The following is a 19,542-nucleotide window of genomic DNA, read 5'->3' on the forward strand; positions in this document are numbered from 1 at the left end:
ATAGCAAATTAGAAGTTCAAAACTTGTAATGTTCACAAGAACTTAAGTTGATAAAAAGATCTAGCACAACATTAGGGTGATAATATATGTAATATTATGGATTTATAATCAGCTATAATGGGGCAGTCATTTTGGACCAGGAACAAACAATTAATTAACATGAAACGAACACAACAGGAAGGTTAATCAAGGGCCTATCTCCACATCTAATATTTAATCTGTGTGCATAATATGGCGTCATGGCTGTGAGTTTCTGGAATATTTGGCATTCGGGCGTTATAGGCATAACCATAACTAAGCGCGTTTGCGCGCACCAGTTCCTCCCAAACACGTCAAATGTTTTTGTTAAAACACTCAGGGTTTAACGCATCACATTGTACTACATTCTACAACTTGCCGCTTGGAAATCGGCCAAGCTTGTGTCTGGTGTCAAGCTAGCCTGAACAGATACTTTCAGACATCTAATTTCTTCACCTCATTCCTGAGACAGAACTGCGCCCACCCCTTGTGTAAGCAATTTAAACCTGATAGCAGACGATCATTTGCCTATCTTTACACTGCAAATCTTTGTTCACTTCAGATCGACCCAATATCTCATGCGCTTCTTTACCATAATCATTGTCATTTTTTACGCGCAAAACTCCACCCGGGCGGTAAACCTCTTCTGATTATCGATTTTTAATGCAAGACAGAGCAGAACTTTGATTGGTGCAATCGAGAGGCTGTAGACTCCTGTCTGACGCGCGCCTGTGTTCTTTTCTACCCATGGAAATGGTCAGTACAGGTGCCTGAATGTGCACAACGACAACATTTTAATAATATGAACTTATTGCCAAGTGGAGTATGTTTTTATTTATCTGTAGCAATCTGCTGGCTAACGTCAAGGGTCGACGGATCTTGGTGGTGAGTAGACTCTCAAGAATGTGAAAATAGCACTTACGACTAATGAAAATGTAAAGTTAGTAGAAAATATTATCGGCTTTAGGAACAATATATATACACAGTGGAGTCTAAACTTTATAGTATACGCTATTGGCAAGGACTGCGTGAGACAATGCATGACTTTGGACACATAGGCTATGATCTGTGTAAACGTTGGTTTAATTTGAATTAAACTATAATAATTTCCAATAAAATATGTAAATGTATAAAATAATCGAATGTTTCCCCCAGAACACTAGACATGCATGTTTCTTTAATTTGGACACATTATGGGGCAGATAATTTTTTTCTCCCTTTATTCGTGTTCTAGGAGCCTAGTTTTTAATTATATATATAAATAAACACCATAGCCCACAAGGACATTCAAACAGATTAAAGTTGCATGGTCAAAGCCAAAACCTCTTTCATCTTTCTATGCAGGTACATGGGTACCCTCGGGTCGCAAGTGATGTGCGACAACATCCCCGGGTTAATCAACAAACAGCGGCAGCTGTGCCGCCAGCATCCCAAAGTTATGCAGGCGATTGGAGCCGGGATTAAAGACTGGATCGGGGAGTGCCAACATCAGTTTCAGAACCACCGCTGGAACTGCAATACCATGGCGCGAGAACACAACTTGTTCGGACGCCTACTGCTGCGTAGTAAGTATTGAGAGAGTAAAAAACTCATGCATATGCCTACTGTAAAAATATGTAATTTCATATTTAGTTAAATTCATTTTAAATTATACTGAACAAAAATATAAACACAACATGCAACCATTTCAAATATTTTACTGAGTTACAGTTCATATGAGGAAATCAATCAATTGAAATAAATTCATTAGGCCCTATGGATTACACAACTGGGATTACAGATATAAATCTATTAGTCACAGATACCTTAAAAGAAATGGGCCTCACAATGGGCCTCACAATGGGCCTCAGGATCTCTTCACAGTATTTTTATGCATTAAAATTTACATCGATAAAATGCAATGGTGTTCGTTGTCCATAGTTTATGCCTGCCCATACCATAACCCCACCGCCCCCATGGGGCACTCTGTTCACAACGTTAACGTTGACATCAGCAAACTGCTCGCCCACACGACGCCATATACATGGTCTGCGGTTGTGAGGCTGGTTGGACGGTTGGACGCTCTGCCAAATTCTCTAAAAAGCTGCCTCTGCTTATGGTAGAGACATTAACATTCAATTATCTGTCAACAGCTCTGGTGGACATTCCTGCAGTCATCATGCCAATTGCACGCTCCCTCAAAACTTGAGACATCATGTGGCATTGTGTTGTGTGACAAAACTATACATTTTAGAGTTGCTTTTTATTGTGCCTCAGCTTCTTGATATGCCACACCTGTCAGGTGGAGGTTTATCTTGGCAAAGGAGAAATGCTCACTAACAGGGATGTAAACACATTTTTGAGAAATAAGCTTTTTGTGTGTTTGGAACATTTCTGGGATGTTTTATTTCAGCTCATGAAACATGGGACCAACACATTACATTATGCGTTTATATTTTGGTTCAGTATTATTGATCAAATCAAAGATGTAGGCCTATATATGAAGTAAATATCATATTTTTCATTCTCAAATATGAGCATGAACATGTTATTAGCTAAATTGCTCAGGTAAAAAAAGTGCAGCTATTAAATGACCATACGTAAAATAGCTGATATTCTGGAATGATTTTTTAAATTGTGTGCTGGGAAAGTAATATAGTCTACTCATCTTAGTCCTCATGTACAAGACAAGCATTTCTGAACAATAGACTAGTAATTCCAACATGCTATCTGCTATAGACTCTAGGCTCCTAGATATATAGCAAATATGGTATGTGTTTTTCCCCAACCAATTATTAACAGTGGTGAACCTATAAAGTTCTAGCCTTTATCAAAGTAAACAAATTTGTGTGAAATTCATGTTCTTCTTTGACAGATGTTTTCCCCGTGTGCTTGCATTGCATTCCATACATTGTCTCACTTTACAGCTCTAGATGTATCAATATGACGTGCCTGCTTGCTGCTACTCTGATGAGAAGGGTGTAATTGCGGCACGCAATTCGGGGTGTTCCTGCATGTGGTCATTCCTGTATCTGCAGGAACCCCTCTTTACACTTCTATTGGTTGATCCATTTTTATAAGCTAGGACTCCAGTAAACAGGCAGGAGGCGGCAGCTCTCCTATACAGTAGATGGCGCCAACCGCCAATAAACCCCACAGGGGTGACAACTGTAGCTAGTTAGGACACCGGTAGACAGTGTCCTCCGTTCTGTTAGTGAGGGCAGGTGTTTGGCAGGCGGGCGCGAACGACACTATGTGCTAGCTAGCTAGGACTCCGATACACAGCAGGTGGGGTAGCTAGCTAGCTGGAACACGACACCAGTACATAGCAGGCGGGATAGGTAGCTAGCTAGAGCATGACACCAGTACACAGCAGGCGGGATAGGTAGCTAGCTAGGACTAAGGTACACAGCAGGTGGGGTAGGTAGCTAGCTAGAACACAACACCAGTACATAGCAGGCGGGATAGGTAGCTAGCTAGGACTCCGGTACACAGCAGGTGGGGTAGGTAGCTAGCTAGAACACGACACTAGCACATAGCAGGCGGGATAGGTAGCTAGCTAGAGCATGACACCGGTACACAGCAGGCAGGATAGGTAGCTAGCTAGGACTCCGGTACACAGCAGGTGGGGTAGGTAGCTAGCTAGAACACGACACCAGCACATAGCAGGCGGGATAGGTAGCTAGCTAGAACACAACACCAGTACACAGCAGGCGGGATAGGTAGCTAGCTAGGACTCCGGTACACAGCAGGTGGGGTAGGTAGCTAGCTAGGACACCGGTACACAGCAGGCGGGATAGGTAGCTAGCTAGGATACGACACCGGTACACAGCAGGTGGGGTAGGTAGCTAACTAGAACACCGGTAGACTGTGTCCTTCGCCCCCGCCTGTTGGGTACTGCTTTCCTGCAGTTCTGTTAACAATGGCATTGGTAGGTGTTTGTCTAGCTAGGTAGTTAGAACTCCGGTACACAGCAGGTGGGAGGCGGGGGCGACATCGGTAGCAAGCTAGTACACCGGTAGACAGTGTTCTTCACCCCTAAAAACTTAGATAATACTTTTATTTCCCTTTATTTATTTTTCTCCACATTTTAATTATATAGACAATCATGCAGGAACCAATGGAATGCTCGAGGGGGGACGTTCACTCAGGAACCAATTGGATGCTCGGGGGGGGGGGGGGGGAGTGTCCACATGCAGGAACACCCTGAATTGCGTGCCGCAATCACACACTATTGGCTCTGATCGGTATCAGGTCCAGTGCTCTACATGCTTATAAAACTGCCACAGCTGACAAATGTGGGGAGTCAAGAATAAGTGTGTCAACTCCCATCTCGAATTAGTCTAACTTCTCTCCACGTTGGAATCTCTTTTTAATTGGTATAAATGTGAGGATCCACTCCACCATGGGGGTGATCATAGAAATAAAATGGGTAATTCTATTGGGCATCATGTCCCAGTCCTCCGGCTCCTATAGGCCCTAAGTTATTCCAAGGCGGAACTTTAATGGCCAGTTTCCCAGAAAGACTAGTCCTGGACTAAAAATCATGTTCAATGGCGATTCACTATTCAACGTATTTATTTTTTACTCCTGGACTAGGCTTAATCTGTGTCCAGGAACCCGACCCTGAGAATTGCGTGTAATTTGGTTCTTTAATCGTCCCTTTGGTATTCAGACCTCCCAGACTCGGCTCTGGTTGTGTCACACAACATTAGGAAGCTGCTCTGATTGGCAGCATTATTGCTGTGGCACCGTGAGAAGCTACTTATTGTCAATGTCAGGACGCTAATTTAAAACAATTACTGAGTTTTCTTTTTTTTTGGATGGTTTCATGTTCTCATCCTTTGGTTTATCTCCTCATTAACCAGATGAAACATTCACAGTCATTCACAGGCGCACACACAGTGAGTGTGTGTGTGTGTGTGAGAGAACATCTTGACATAAAAACAGAGCATTGTGAACTGAAGTTTGGCGTTTCCTGATCTCAGACACGCACGCACCCCCCCCCCCCCCTCCTTCACTATCCATAGTCTTTGATCCCACAGATCTCTCATCAGTTAGAAGAGAAGTCAGGGGTATTTTATCACAGAGCATTGCTGGTCAATTTCACCTGTTTTCCCATCTTGGTGTTAGATAAAGCAAAACACTGCCATGCCTTAAATAAAAGACTTGAAAGAGTAACAAACAGTATCCATGCAGGTACCCCAACCTCAACCAATAGCTAGCTCTTTGTTTTTACAGGATCCTATTTAAACTGTGAACCCCCCGAGCCAGACATTTTTACATAATGTTTACTGTGTACAGTACACACACACACACTGTAGTGGTTATGTATCTTTATGGGATACTGGCTGGATACAATTTACAGTTTATCTGTCGGTTTGTGTAACTTATACGGTGAGTATACAAAACACTAAGAACTTCTCTTTCCGTGACATAGACTGACCAGGTGAAAGCTATGATCCCTTATTGATGCCACTTGTTAAATCCACTTCAAATCAGTGTAGATGAAGGGGAGGAGACATGTTAAAGGAGGATTTTTTTTAAAGCCTTGAGACAATTGAGACATGGATTGTGTATGTGTGCCATTCAGAGTGTGAATGGGCCAGACAAAAGATGGAAGTGCCTTTGAACGGGGTATGGTAGTAGGTGCCAGGCTTGTGTCAAGAACTGCCATGCTGCAGGGTTTTTCATGCTCAACAGTTTCCTGTGTGTATCAAGAATGGTCCACCACCCAAAGGACATCCAGACAATTTGACATAATATTAGGAAGGTGTTCCTAATGATTTGTACACTCGGTGTATGTTTGTGCAATGAGTTTGTGTGCATTAGTCATGGCCTTTAGGTAAGCCTATTCATACAGTTGAAGTCGGAAGTTTACACACACCTTAGCCAAATATATTTAAACTCAGTTTTTCACAATTCCTGACATTTAATCCTAGTAAAAATTCCCTGCCTTAGGTCAGTTAGGATCACCACTTTATTTTAAGAATGTGAAATGTCAGAATAAACAATGATTTATTTAACCTTTTATTTATTTCATCACATTCCCAGTGGGTCATTCCCACTCGCACATGATTTTTCAGTTCTGCCCACAAATCTTCTATAGGATTGAGATCAGGGCTTTGTGATGGCCACTCCAATACCTTGACTTTGTTGTCCTTAAGCCATTTTGCCACAACTTTGGAAGTATGCTTGGGGTCATTGTCCCTTTGGAAGATCCATTTGCGACCAAGCTTTAACTTCCTGACTGATGTCTTGAGATGTTGCTTCAATATATCCACATAATTTTCCTCCCTCATGATGCCATCTATTTTGTGAAGTGCACCAATCCCTCCTGCAGCAAAGCACCCCCACAACATGATGCTGCCACCCCAGTGCTTCACGGTTGGGATGGTGTTCTTCGGCTTGCAAGCCTCCCCCTTTTTCCTCCAAACATAACGATGGTCATTATGGCCAAACAGTTCTATTTTTGTTTCATCAGACCAGAGGACATTTCTCCAAAAAATACAATCTTTGACCCCATGTGCAGTTGCAAACCGTAGTCTGGCTTTTTTATAGGGGTTTTGGAGCAGTGGCTTCTTCCTTGCTGAGCGGTCTTTCAGGTTATGTCGATATAGGACTCGTTTTACTGTGGCTATAGATACTTTTGTACCTGTTTTCTCCAGCATCTTCACAAGGTCCTTTGCTGTTGTTCTGGGATTGATTTGCACTTTTCGCACCAAAGTATGTGGTACCTTCAGGCGTTTGGAAATTGCTCCCAAGGATGAACCAGACTTGTGGAGGTCTACAATTTTTTTTTTCTGAAGTCTTGGCTGATTTCTTTTGATTTTCCCATGATGTCAAGCAAAGAAGCACTGAGCTTGAAGGTAGGCCTTGAAATACATCCATAGGTACACCTCCAATTGACTCAAATTGTCAAAACTATAGTTTGTTAACAAGAAATGTATGGAGTGGTTAAAAAACAAGTTTTAATGACTCCAACTTAAGTGAATGTAAACTTTACTGTGTGTCCATGTAACTTATAACTTCTGGTGTATACTGTTCCCTGTGTGTGTGTGTGTGTGTGTGTTTGTGTGTGCATAGTGTAGTGTGGTGGGTGTGTGTGCGTGCGTGCGTGCGTGCAGTGTGTGTAGTGGGTGTGTGTGTAGTGTGTGTGCATGTGGAGTGTGAGCTTGCTTACGTGTGTGTGTTCAGCACTCACACAATGTCTTCCTCTTCCTCTCTATGCCTACCAGGCAGTCGTGAAGCGGCCTTTGTGCACGCCATCTCCTCGGCCGGGGTGGTCCACACGCTGTCCCGGGCTTGCAGCCAGGGAGAGCTGCAGTCGTGCTCCTGTGACCCCACCAAGAAGGGCTCGTCCCGGGACGCCAAGGGGATGTTCGACTGGGGCGGCTGCAGCGACCATGTGGAGCACGCCATGAGGTTCAGCCAGTCCTTCATAGACGCCAAAGAGAGAAAGGAGAGAGACGCCAGGGCTCTGATGAACCTCCACAACAACCGCGCTGGGAGAAAGGTGGGTTCAAAGTTCAAACACATGGGGGAGTAATGACTCCAACTGAACTAATTTGATCTAGATCAGTGTTTTCCAAACAGTTGGTTTGCATATTTGTATTCCTGAACTGGCACACCAGATTCAAATAATCAAGGGCTTGATGTTGACTAGTGGAATCAGGTGTGCCAATCAAGGGCTAGTGATCCAAGAGTAGAGGGTTGGGATACACTTGTTTAGAGGAATTTGATAGAATATTACCCTGTGTAGATTCCTTCCATAGACACACGTGCACATACACCAACATACAAACCCTACCTGACACACAACCACCAACCAACCAGATACACACCTAGCCTCCCTAACAACACTTCTTTCTCTCTCCATCCCCTTCCTCATCACCACACAGGCGGTGAAGCGGTTTATGTCCCTGGAGTGTAAGTGTCATGGCGTGAGCGGCTCCTGCAGCGTCCGGACCTGCTGGCTGGCCTTGGCCGACTTCCGCCGCACGGGCAACCACTTGCGGCGGCGCTACAACGGGGCGGTGCAGGTGGCCATGAACCAGTATGGCACGGGCTTCACCACCGCACAGCGACACTTCAAACGGCCCAGCAAGAACGACCTGGTCTACTTCGAGGACTCGCCAGACTACTGCATAAGAGACCAAGAGTCTGGTGAGTCTGGTTTGTAGTGTTCAGATTTAGTCCACAGTCCAGACAGAGATACTGACGTAGATGTACAGTCTGTCTGACGTCTGACATGACTGTCTCGCTGTAGAGTAGAACACCGTACTACTTAACCATAATATCTTCAGTATGTGGTAATATTTTCACAGGGTAACCGCTCAGCCTCTTGTACAGTAGGGTTATTCTCTTAATGCTGCACCGGATAACACCAGAGAGAATGTGTTGGTGTGCCTGTGAGCGAGAGGGAGAAAAGTGTATGTGTGGGTGCGTTTCTGAGACGGCAAGAAAATAGTGTTTGTGTGTGAGTGAAAACAATGTGTGTGTGATCTGAAGGACCTGGGTGCCCGTCAGGCAGCAGATGATCCGAGGTGATCAGGTGTCGGCCAGTTTAAGAGCCATTACACACTTCTGTGGGCTGAAACCCGACCTGCCGCGCACCACTATAAATTACCCCTGCTAGAGCACACACACACATACCCTTGGGCACAGTGATGGCCCCTACACCTCTGCATGCTTGGAACCCCAAAATGGAGGAATATTTGGAGGGTAAGTCATATCTCTCAAACCCCTCTGACCGACATCAAAGCTAACCACTCCTAATGTAGACCTGGGGGGGCCTCTCTGAAGTTCCCTCCCCTCTTTTTCTCCTCTCCTTCATTACGCTGACCTAAAGTCACAGCATAGGTGAAGGCAGTATGGTGAACACCCACCACTGAGGATAGATGAAGGCTATATGGTGAACACCCACCACTGAGGATAGGTGAATGCAGTATGGTGAACACCCAGTACTGAGGATAGGTGAAGGCAGTATGGTGAACACCCATCACTGAGGATAGGTGAAGGCAGTATGGTGAACACCCACCACTGAGGATAGGTGAAGGCTATATGGTGAACACCCACCACTGAGGATAGGTGAAGGCAGTATGGTGAACACCCACCACTGAGGATAGGTGAAGGCAGTATGGTGAACACCCACCACTGAGGATAGGTGAATGCAGTATGGTGAACACCCACCACTGAGGATAGGTGAAGGCAGTATGGTGAACACCCACCACTGAGGATAGGTGAAGGCAGTATGGTGAACACCCACCACTGAGGATAGGTGAAGGCAGTATGGTGAACACCCAGTACTGAGGATAGGTGAAGGCTATATGGTGAACACGCAGTACTGAGGATAGATGAAGGCTATATGGTGAACACCCACCACTGAAGATAGGTGAAGGCTATATGGTGAACACCCACCACTGAAGATAGGTGAAGGCAGCATGTTGAACACCCACCACTGAGGATAGGTGAAGGCAGTATGGTGAACACCCACCACTGAGGATAGGTGAAGGCTATATGGTGAACACCCACCACTGAGGATAGGTGAAGGCAGTATGTTGAACACCCACCACTGAGGATAGGTGAAGGCAGTATGGTGAACACCCACCACTGAGGATAGGTGAAGGCAGTATGTTGAACACCCACCACTGAAGATAGGTGAAGGCTATATGGTGAACACCCACCACTGAGGATAGATGAAGGCTATATGGTGAACACCCACCACTGAGGATAGGTGAATGCAGTATGGTGAACACCCACCACTGAGGATAGATGAAGGCTATATGGTGAACACCCACCACTGAAGATAGGTGAAGGCAGTATGGTGAACACCCAGTACTGAGGATAGGTGAAGGCAGTATGTTGAACACCCACCACTGAAGATAGGTGAAGGCTATATGGTGAACACCCCACTGAGGATAGGTGAAGGCAGTATGTTGAACACCCACCACTGAGGATAGGTGAAGGCAGTATGTTGAACACCCAGTACTGAGGATAGGTGAAGGCAGTATGGTGAACACCCACCACTGAGGATAGGTGAAGGCAGTATGTTGAACACCCAGTACTGAGGATAGGTGAAGGCAGTATGGTGAACACCCAGTACTGAGGATAGGTGAAGGCAGTATGGTGAACACCCACCACTGAGGATAGGTGAAGGCTATATGGTGAACACCCACCACTGAGGATAGGTGAAGGCTATATGGTGAACACCCACCACTGAGGATAGGTGAAGGCTATATGGTGAACACCCACCACTGAGCATAGGTGAAGGCTATATGGTGAACACCCACCACTGAGGATAGGTGAAGGCAGTATGTTGAACACCCACCAGAGGTATTTAACGTCAGCACAATTGAAGAAAAGGAAACAAGGAGAGGACTTTTTTCACATTTTGTTATGTTACATCCTTATTTGAAAATGTATCATCAATCTACACACAATACCCCATAATGACAAAGAGAAAACATTTTAGAAATGTTTGCAAATTTATAAAAAATGAAAAACAGATACCTTATTTACATAAGTATTCAGACCCTTTGCTATGAGACTTGAAATTAAGCTCAGGTGCATCCTGTTTCCATTGATCATCCTTGAGATGTTTCTACAACTTGATTGGAGTCCACCTGTGATAAATTCAATTGATTGGACATGATTTGGAAAGGCACAAACCTGTCTATATAAGGTCCCACAGTTGACAATGCATGTCAGAGTAAAAACCAAGCCATGAGGTCAAAGGAATTGTCCGTAGAGCTCCGAAACAGGATTGTCAAGGAACAGATCTGGGGAACGCTACCAAAAAAATTATGCAGCATTGAAGGCCCCCAAGAACACAGTGGCCTCCATCATTCTTAAATGGAAGAAGTTTGGAACCACCAAGACTCTTCCTAGAGCTGGCCGCCTGGCCAAACTAAGCAATCGGGGGAGAAGGCTCTTGGTCAGGGAGGTGACCAAGAACCCGATTATCACTAAGACAGAGCTCCAGAGTTCCTCTGTGGAGGTGGGAGAACCTTCCAGAAGGACAAATATCTCTGCAGCATTCCACCAACCAGGCCTTTATGGTAGAGTGGCCAGTCGGAAGCCACTCCTCAGTGAAAGGGACATGACAGCCCGCTTGGGGTTTGCCAAAAGGCACCTACAGGACTCTCAGACCATGAGAACCAAGATTCTCTGGTCTGATGAAACCAAGATTTAATTATTGGCCTGAATGCCAAGCGTCATGTCTGGAGGAAACCTGGCAGCATCACTACGGTGAAGCATGGCGGTGGCAGAATCATGCTGTGGGGATGTTTTTCAGTGGCAGGGACTGGGAGACTAGTTAGGATTGAGGGAGAGATGAATGGAGCAAAGTACAGAGAGATCCTTGAAGAAAGCTCCAGAGCGCTCAGAACCTCAGACTGGGGCAAAGGTTCACCTTCTAACAGGACAATGACACTAAGCACACAGCCAAGACAACGCAGGAGTGGCTTCGGGACAAGTCTATTATGTAAATGTGATATCCTTTTCTTATTAATACATTTGTAGAAAGTTCTAAAAAGCTGTTTTTGCTACGTCATGGGGTATTGTGTGTAGATTGATGAGGGGAAAAATGATTTAATCCATTTTAGAATAAAGCTGTAACGTAACAAAATGTGGAAAATGTCAAGGGGTCTGAATACTTTCCGAATGCACTGTATACACTCCTCGGACAGTTTATTTGGTACACTCATCTATTACTGGTTTTGACCCCCTTTGCCTCCTGAATGGATACACCTGGTCAGCAAAAATGTTAAGATACGTTGTGGCGTTCAATCATTGTTCAATTGGTATCAAGTGACCTAACGCGTGCCAGAAAAACATTCCTCACACCAGTACACCACCTTCATGGACTGCTTACGCCAAATCCTGACTGCCATCAGCATGATGCAAGAGGAACCAGACCAGGCATTGTTTTTCCACTCCTCAATTGTCCAGTGTTGGAGAACGTGTGCCCACTGGAGCCATTTCTTCTTGTTTTTTAGCTGATCGGGGTAGAACGTCTGCTGCAACAGCCGTGACAAGGATTGACGAGTTGCACATTCCGAGATGCATTTCTGCACACCACTGTTTTACTGCACCGTTATTTGTCAGTTTGTGGCCCGCCTGTTATTTTGCACAATTCTCCTTCAACCTCTCATCAATTAACTGTTTTTCACCCACACTACTGCCACTGACTGGATGTTATTTGTTTACTAGACAATGTAGTGCGTGAAAAGCCCAGGAGGCGACCATTTCTGAGATACTGGAACCGGCGTGCCTGGCACCAACGATCATACCATGCTCAAAGTCTCTTAGGTCACTTGTTTTGCCCATTATAACATTCAATAGAACAGTAAATGAACGCCTCGACTCCAGTCTGCCTGCTTTATATGAAGGGTCTTTATGGCCTGTATACATGTAAGCATGGTGAGCTCACTGATCATGGCCCCTCTCATGAGAACCTCTCTCCACAGACATTGGCTCCAGTCATCTTGGATGACACACACACACACACACACACACACACACACACACACACACACACACACACACACACACACACACACACACACACACACACACACACACACACACACACACACACACACACACAGAGCCCTGGGAGACAGATACTGTAGAGACTGCACCCCCCTGTGCCTCTCCAAAGTGTGAAATCAATTTCCCTCGGCCCCATGGAGGCTCAGGTGCTAAACTCATCTCTCGGCGCCCCCTCATCTTAATTCAATAAGCAGACGCCAGGAGAGAAGAGGGAGAGAGAGAAGGGGGGTGGAGTCTGTCCTTGATGTCAACCCTAGCTGTGCAGCATACCATGACTGACGGAGAGGCGGACACGTTGTCGGGTGGGGGTGGAGTCTCATCGTGCCCAGACACAATACCTGACTGCTCTCCCTCTTTTTCTACCTCCCTCTCTCTCCCTCCCTCCTCCTCCCTAGATAGACATGATCTGTTCCCAATCCCAAATCGACTCCTAGCTAGCCCCTTTAAGTCAGGACATTCATCGTCACGTGTACAGGGTTTTCACCTTAGTGCAGAGGAAGGAGGTAAGGAAGCTACTTTAGACTATTGAGATGCACCCCATTGAGGTTTGAGTTGAGGCCTCAAATAAATAGTAAATATTGATCTAATTTAATTGTATTATGGGATGATTTCTGAGAGTCCAATAAGCCTGCCAGGCTCCTTTGCATGGTCACTCTGAGAAGAGGTGCAGGAGTGTGTGTGTGACAGTGACAGTGAGTGCCAGCCAGGGTGTAAAATGAACACCTGATGAAGAACCTGACTACCAGCTGATGGCTCCTATCATCGATCGCTCATCCTGTCTCCCTTCATCCTCTTATCCCTCACTCCCTCCTCATCTCCCCGCTCCTCCACGCCTTGCTCACTCTATCACTCACCGTCTCATCCAGTTAAGATTGAGGACACTGCATTCTATTGGAATGATGTCAATACCTGTACGGTAGTGGGGCTTAGACCGCTGTTTGCCAACAATCACTCCATTGCAGCTAAAGATTAGATTTAGTCTATTTGGCATGTTATAAGCACATTTGATAAGGATTGTATGTGGATCACAAGGTAAAAAAAATCTTACTGGTTCAATATACAGGCAGAATATATACCATATACCAATATATACCTGATTGTGTCTCTTCTGATTTGATTCATTATTTCTCTCCCTCGCCAGGATCGGTGGGGACAGGAGGGCGGGTGTGCAACCGGACGTCTCGCGCCGTAGACAGCTGTGAGGTTATGTGCTGCGGCCGGGGCTACGATACAACACGCGTCAGCCGCACCACCAAGTGTGAGTGCAAGTTTCACTGGTGCTGCGCTGTGCACTGCCGGGACTGCAACCAGGAGATGGACGTGCACACCTGCAAGGCCCAAACATGACTATACCACCAACCAACCTCTTATCCAGATTTGGTCTGAAATGGCAACCTATTTCCTATGGTGCACTACTTTTGAGTAGCTAACTAGTGAATAGGGTGGATTTTGGACATAACGCCAAATCAGTCTGACTTGCACCTGTAGTCTATTGCACCAAGAACACCTTACAATCTAATGTTGTTCTTCCCTCACATTCCATTATATTTATTTGCTCTCTCAATAACCCCAAAACATTTCTGAAATGTATTCAAATTTGTATATGTAAATACAAACTTTATGTAATTTAAAAGAAAGTTGAGTGTATAGTTTATGGAAACTGGTTGATAGCAGACCTGACCATACACCCCTGTCCTCAACCAGCCAGTTCCAGGACATGCTTTAGTCACCTGACCGCCATTTATGTTCCATGGCCCACAGGAATATTTATTACAGTTGTGATATATGCTTGACAATCTAAATTGTGTAGTAGAAGTTGCAGCAATACACATAGTCCTTTATTTTGGTTTTTTTCTTCACTTTTTTAATGATGGCAATTGAGCACCTTTTTTTTGTACAACAAAAAAACTTTTTTTTTTACATGATTTGATAACAAAATTGAACATATCAAATAAAGTCAAAACCGATTCAGAATGTTTCCCTTTTCTCTTCTCTTCCATCCTCTCTGTCCGTCTAATCCATGATCTTGGCACAAAGGGTGTGTCAGTCAGTCTGGTTCAGTCTAGTCCAGTCAGATGCGTGTGAGTTGGTGCCACAGACTGGATGGCAAGATGCTCTCCACTTTCTCCATGATGAAGTTCAGAGGAGCAAACAGGGTGCTAAGAAACTACATACAGAGAGACATGATGTTAGAACACACACGCCAATTCCTAGTGGAACCATTGCAACCAGATTTCTTCCTGAACATGTCAAGGTACTGTATGTAGATAGGTGCACCATAACATTCCAGTTGAGAATGTACCCATCTTTACTGAAGCTCTGCGCATTTCAAGGTAGCTACTGTGGGTTGTCGTTGGCCTCAAATGATAGCTAGAGGACCATGATAGGAGCACCATAGGATGTCAGTTTAAGTACTGTGCTCAATGGGGCAGAACCAGAACTTGTCTACCAGGTATGTTGACTACTGACTGTGCTCTAACCCCTAAGAGTGGTAGTGGACTCTCTGTCAGCTCCCCATTCATATCTCCTTCATCCTCCTCTCCTCTGATGTTATTTTGCTCCCTCTCTTTCTATTCACACCACCCTCGCTCTCATCCCTCTCTCTCCTCTCTGATGTGTTTTGGCAACATGCAGTGTGGGGGATAGGGGCTCCCTCAGAGGGATTGAGGGTGATGGAGGTTTGGCTTTGTCTGATGGCAGATAAAAGGCTGTCAGGGAGAGATGGAGAGAGCTGGAACAAGCACCTTGTTTACATGCTAAGAGGGAGAGAGGCCCTGTTCCAATGCTTTGAAGATGCACCTTTACTTCCTTCCGTCTTTCCTTGGGAGAACCCACTGATCTGACATGATTCGATAGGTGAAAGCCAAGTCATGTTTTCATCCATTCAATCATATTAGATCAGTGCTTACTTTAAGAAAGGTAGGAACTGTGCCTCTACCCTTGCATGTAAACCAGATGCTGATTAGTTTGTCTTTGAAGTATTGGAAGTGGATCAGAGTGTGTCTGATCATTCTGTCTCTTATTACGTATACCAGAATGTTTCTATTGGCAAGAACATACTCACCTTTACCATTAAGGTGAGGATGCAGGTTCTACCAACTAAATACAACCTAGCACTCTGGTACCCTGCAAACCATGATCTGTTTTGTATCTCACATGATGTAATAGAGTATATTGCAGATATTGTTAATGGTTTCTATTCATATAAGGACCAGTACATATGTAATCTTTATTTAACTAGGCAAGTCAGTTAAAAACAAATTCTTATTTACAATGATGGCCTAGGAACAGTGGGTTAACTGTCTTGTTCAGGGGCAGAACAACATATTTTTATCTTGTCAGCTCGGGGATTCGATCTAGCAACCTTTTGGTTACTGGCCAAACGCTCTAACCACTAGGCTACCTGCCGCCTCACATATCACCTCGTTGACCATATTGCTAGTGAGATGAAACAGGCAGTATTCAGTGCATATTCAAACATTCTCGTCAGAGGAGGCTGATGTGTTGTGTTTTCTTGAATTCCAAATATGTCATATTGTTGTTGTGGAGGGAGGCCAGAAGGGGGTGCTAATTTGGAAGTAGGTTGCTTTGACACATACATGAAGCATACCTTTGCTGCTAAGCCCCTTGTCAAGTGGAAACAGGCTGACAGTACATATCCTTCAGATTGCAGGGCTACATAGGACAAAGGCAAAGCAGCTAGCGAGGTACTGTGCCGTTGTAGCGGTCATGGGCAGCCTATCTTCATGGTGAAGGTGCTTTCTATGTCCAGATATCCGTGACCTTTGATATGTTTGAATCATTCTCGACTGTAATGTGATTTGTGGATTCAAATAAAGTATGTAAAGTGTGTCATCAGCACCCAACTAAAACAGGGCCAGAACAGAGCAGAGCAAGCCCCTGCAGAGGAGATGGTAGCTGCTGATAGAGTCACACCAGGAGCAGAGCGATGAGCTCACACACATTCCAGGGGAGTGGCAGCACAGACAGCACAGGCCTGCTGAGGAAGTACATCACGTCGAGGCCCTAGGAGAGGGCCTGTGTAGGTTCTAGGGGTTGGATTCAATAGTTTGAAGCTGCTTCCTTTACGCATTTCCTTCCTTGCATCACCACTGATCCACAACAACTTGTATTGATATAGGACCTTGCATCAACTTGTATAGAGCTTGCCTAGTCTCCTGCTATCCAGACTTCAGATAAAAGCAAATCTATGGTTGTTACAGTCAAAACAAAAATGGCTCAATGACAACCTCTGTACAGTTCAGAAGAACGCAACAAAATGAATGGCCACCTTATGAAGAATCTGAATGCAAATAACCTTATTGGGGATGGGGACTTGGCTTAGAAAGGGAACTGGTATGTGCGCGAGTGTGAAAGCGACCGGTGCAGGAGACTCACCGCTTTAGCGAAGACTCCCATGAGCTCGGGGAACTGGTGTGTTAGCAAGGCCAGCATGGCGGTGAAGGAGCAGAGACCAGCCGTGAATAGGATGAAGAACGGCAGCTCCTTCTTAGGATACACCGACACCTCATGAAACACTGCTTCCACATGAGAGAGAGCGCATCAACACACTGTACATACTTTATTCACACACACAGTATTATCTCATACCCCTGAACATTGACTCGGTACTGGTACCCCGTGTACAGTGCATTCGGAAAGTATTCAGACCCCCGCGACTTTTTCCACATTTTGTTACGTTACAGTTGAATTATATAATAGATTTTTAAAAATGTTTTATTCTCAATCTACACACAATACCGCACAATGACAAAACGAAAACAGGTTTAGACATTTTTGCAAATGTATCAATAAATAATAATGTACAAAAATAAATACCTCATTTACATAAGTATTCAGACCCTTTGTTATGAGACTCAAAATTGAGCTCAGGTGCATCCGGTTTCTATTGATCATCCTTGAGATGTTTCTACAACTTGATTAGACATGATTTGGAAAGGCACACATCTGTCTATATAAGGTCCCACAGTTGACAGTGCATATCAGAGTAAAAACCAAGCCATGAGGTTGAAGGAATTGTCTGTTGAGCTCCGAGACAGGATTGTGTCGGGGCACAGATCTGGGGAAGGGTACCAGAAAATGTCTGGGGCATTGAAGATCCCCAGACAGCAGGGTAGCCTAGTGGTTAGAGTGTTGGACTAGTAAGTTGCAAGTTCAAACCCCTGAGCTGACACGGTACAAATCTGTCGTTCTGCCCCTGAACAAGGCAGCTAACCCACTGTTCCTAGGCTGTCATTGAAAATAAGAATTTGTTCTTAACTGACTTAGTTAAATAAAGGTTAAAAAGAACAGTGGCCTCCATCATTTTTAAATGGAAGGAGTTTGGAACCACCAAGACTCTTCTTGGAACTGGCCGCCTAGTCAAACTGAGCAATTGGTGGAGAAGGGCCTTGGTCAGGGAGGTGGTCATCTGGCAGAGCTCCAGAGTTCCCCTGTGGAGATGGGAGAACCTTCCAGAAGGACAAAGAAGGAAGGACAAAAATCTCTGCAGCACTCCACCAATCAGCCCTTTATGGTAGAGTGGTCAGTCGTCAGTCAGTAAAAGGTACATGACAGCTTGCCAAAAGGCCTGTGGGGATGTTTTTCACTCTCTGGTCTGATGAAACCAGGATTGAACTCTTTGGCCTGAATGCCAAGCGTCATGTCTGGAGGAAACCTGGCACCATCCCTACTGTGAAGCATGGTGGTGGCAGCATCATGCTGTGGGGATGTTTTTCAGTGGCAGGGACTGGGAGACTAGACAGGATGGAGGGAAAGATGAACAGAGCAAAGTACAGAGAGATCTTTGATGAAAACCTGCTTCAGAGAGCTCAGGACCTCAGACTGGGGTGAAGGTTCACCTTCCTACAGGACAATGACCCCAAGCCCACAGCCAAGACAACACAGGAGTGGCTTCGGGACAAGTCTCTGAATGTCCTTGAGTGGCCCAGCCAGAGCCCAGACTTGAACCCGATCAAACAGCTCTGAAAAGACCTGAAAATAGCTGTGCAGCGACGCTCCCCATCCAACCTGACAGAGCTTGAGCGGATCTGCAGAGAAGAATGGGAGAAACTCCCCAAATACAGGTGTTCCAAGCTTGTAGCGTCGTAAGAAAACTCAAGGCTGTAATCAATGCCAAAGGTGCTTCAACAAAGTACTGAATAAAGGGTGTGAATACTTTACAAACATTTCTAAAACCCTGTTTTTCTTTGTCATTATGGGGTATTATGTGTAGATTAATGAGGGAACATTTTAGAATAATGCTGTAATGTAACAAAATGTGGAAAAAGTGAAGGCCTGAATACTTTCCCAATGCACTGTGGACAAGTTATCATTAATCATTGTGTATTAAATTCCTTGTGTTATTATTTATTTATTCATTCCTATTCATTTGTTTCTCTCTGCATTGTTGGGAAGGGCCGTCAGTAAGCATTTCACTGATAGTCTACACCTGATGTTTACCAAGCATGTAACAAATAATATTTGATTTGTACACAGACACCTCACAAAACACTGCTTCCACATGAGAAATACAGAAAGTCAACACACCGCACACACAGTTGAATCCAGAGCGTCTCTTACTTGGTAGCAGCTCTCTGTCTGCGGTCTCGGTGCAGATGGGATATGGGTAGAAGAGGTGTCCTTTCTCCAGAGGGTAGGGGATCATTCTAAAAGCTGGGGAGGAAAGAGGACACAGCAGTCAGAATAGGTACAAAGGTTTCATGTTCAGCTCAGAAGTGTAGTGCACCATTAGAGAACTCTGAAAATGTGTGTTGTACTCACTGCCCTGAAAATGTGTGTTGTACTCACTGCCCTGAAAATGTGTGTTGTACTCACTGCCCTGAAAATGTGTGTTGTACTCACTGCCCTGAAAATGTGTATTGTACTCACTGCCCTGAACATGTGTGTTGTACTCACTGCCCTGAAAATGTGTATTGTACTCACTGCCCTGAAAATGTGTATTGTACTCACTGCCCTGAAAATGTGTAT

The 19,542-nt window shown here is 44.9% G+C and overlaps 2 protein-coding genes across 8 annotated transcripts in view; one reads left to right on the forward strand and one right to left on the reverse strand.

The window, feature by feature from the left end:
- The first annotated feature begins 323 nt into the window (after positions 1-323).
- wnt2 (wingless-type MMTV integration site family member 2) lies at positions 324-13,979 on the forward strand. Its single transcript, XM_021576610.2, has 5 exons — positions 324-903; positions 1,363-1,583; positions 7,236-7,513; positions 7,899-8,163; positions 13,694-13,979. The coding sequence occupies exons 1-5, from the start codon at positions 821-823 to the stop codon at positions 13,897-13,899; spliced, it is 1,053 nt and encodes a 350-aa protein (XP_021432285.2). The 5' UTR covers positions 324-820; the 3' UTR covers positions 13,900-13,979.
- Positions 13,980-14,273: 294 nt separating this feature from the next.
- The window catches only part of LOC110502310 (suppressor of tumorigenicity 7 protein homolog), a 101,298-nt gene continuing 96,029 nt past the window's right edge, over positions 14,274-19,542 (reverse strand). For 5 of the 7 annotated variants that reach the window (XM_036958767.1, XM_036958781.1, XM_036958775.1 and 2 more), the window contains 3 exons: positions 19,102-19,227; positions 16,951-17,090; positions 14,274-14,719 (listed from right to left, as the gene is read on the reverse strand). In XM_036958767.1, coding sequence (XP_036814662.1) covers positions 14,624-14,719; positions 16,951-17,090; positions 19,102-19,227 — 362 coding nt within the window. In that variant the 3' untranslated portion in view covers positions 14,274-14,623. Of the gene's footprint in view, positions 14,720-16,950; positions 17,094-19,101; positions 19,228-19,542 lie in introns of all 7 variants that reach the window. The other 2 variants (XM_036958750.1, XM_036958757.1) reach the window with 2 other exon arrangements.

This window comes from Oncorhynchus mykiss, chromosome 2 (assembly GCF_013265735.2).
Source record: "Oncorhynchus mykiss isolate Arlee chromosome 2, USDA_OmykA_1.1, whole genome shotgun sequence".
Taxonomy (NCBI): domain Eukaryota; kingdom Metazoa; phylum Chordata; class Actinopteri; order Salmoniformes; family Salmonidae; genus Oncorhynchus; species Oncorhynchus mykiss.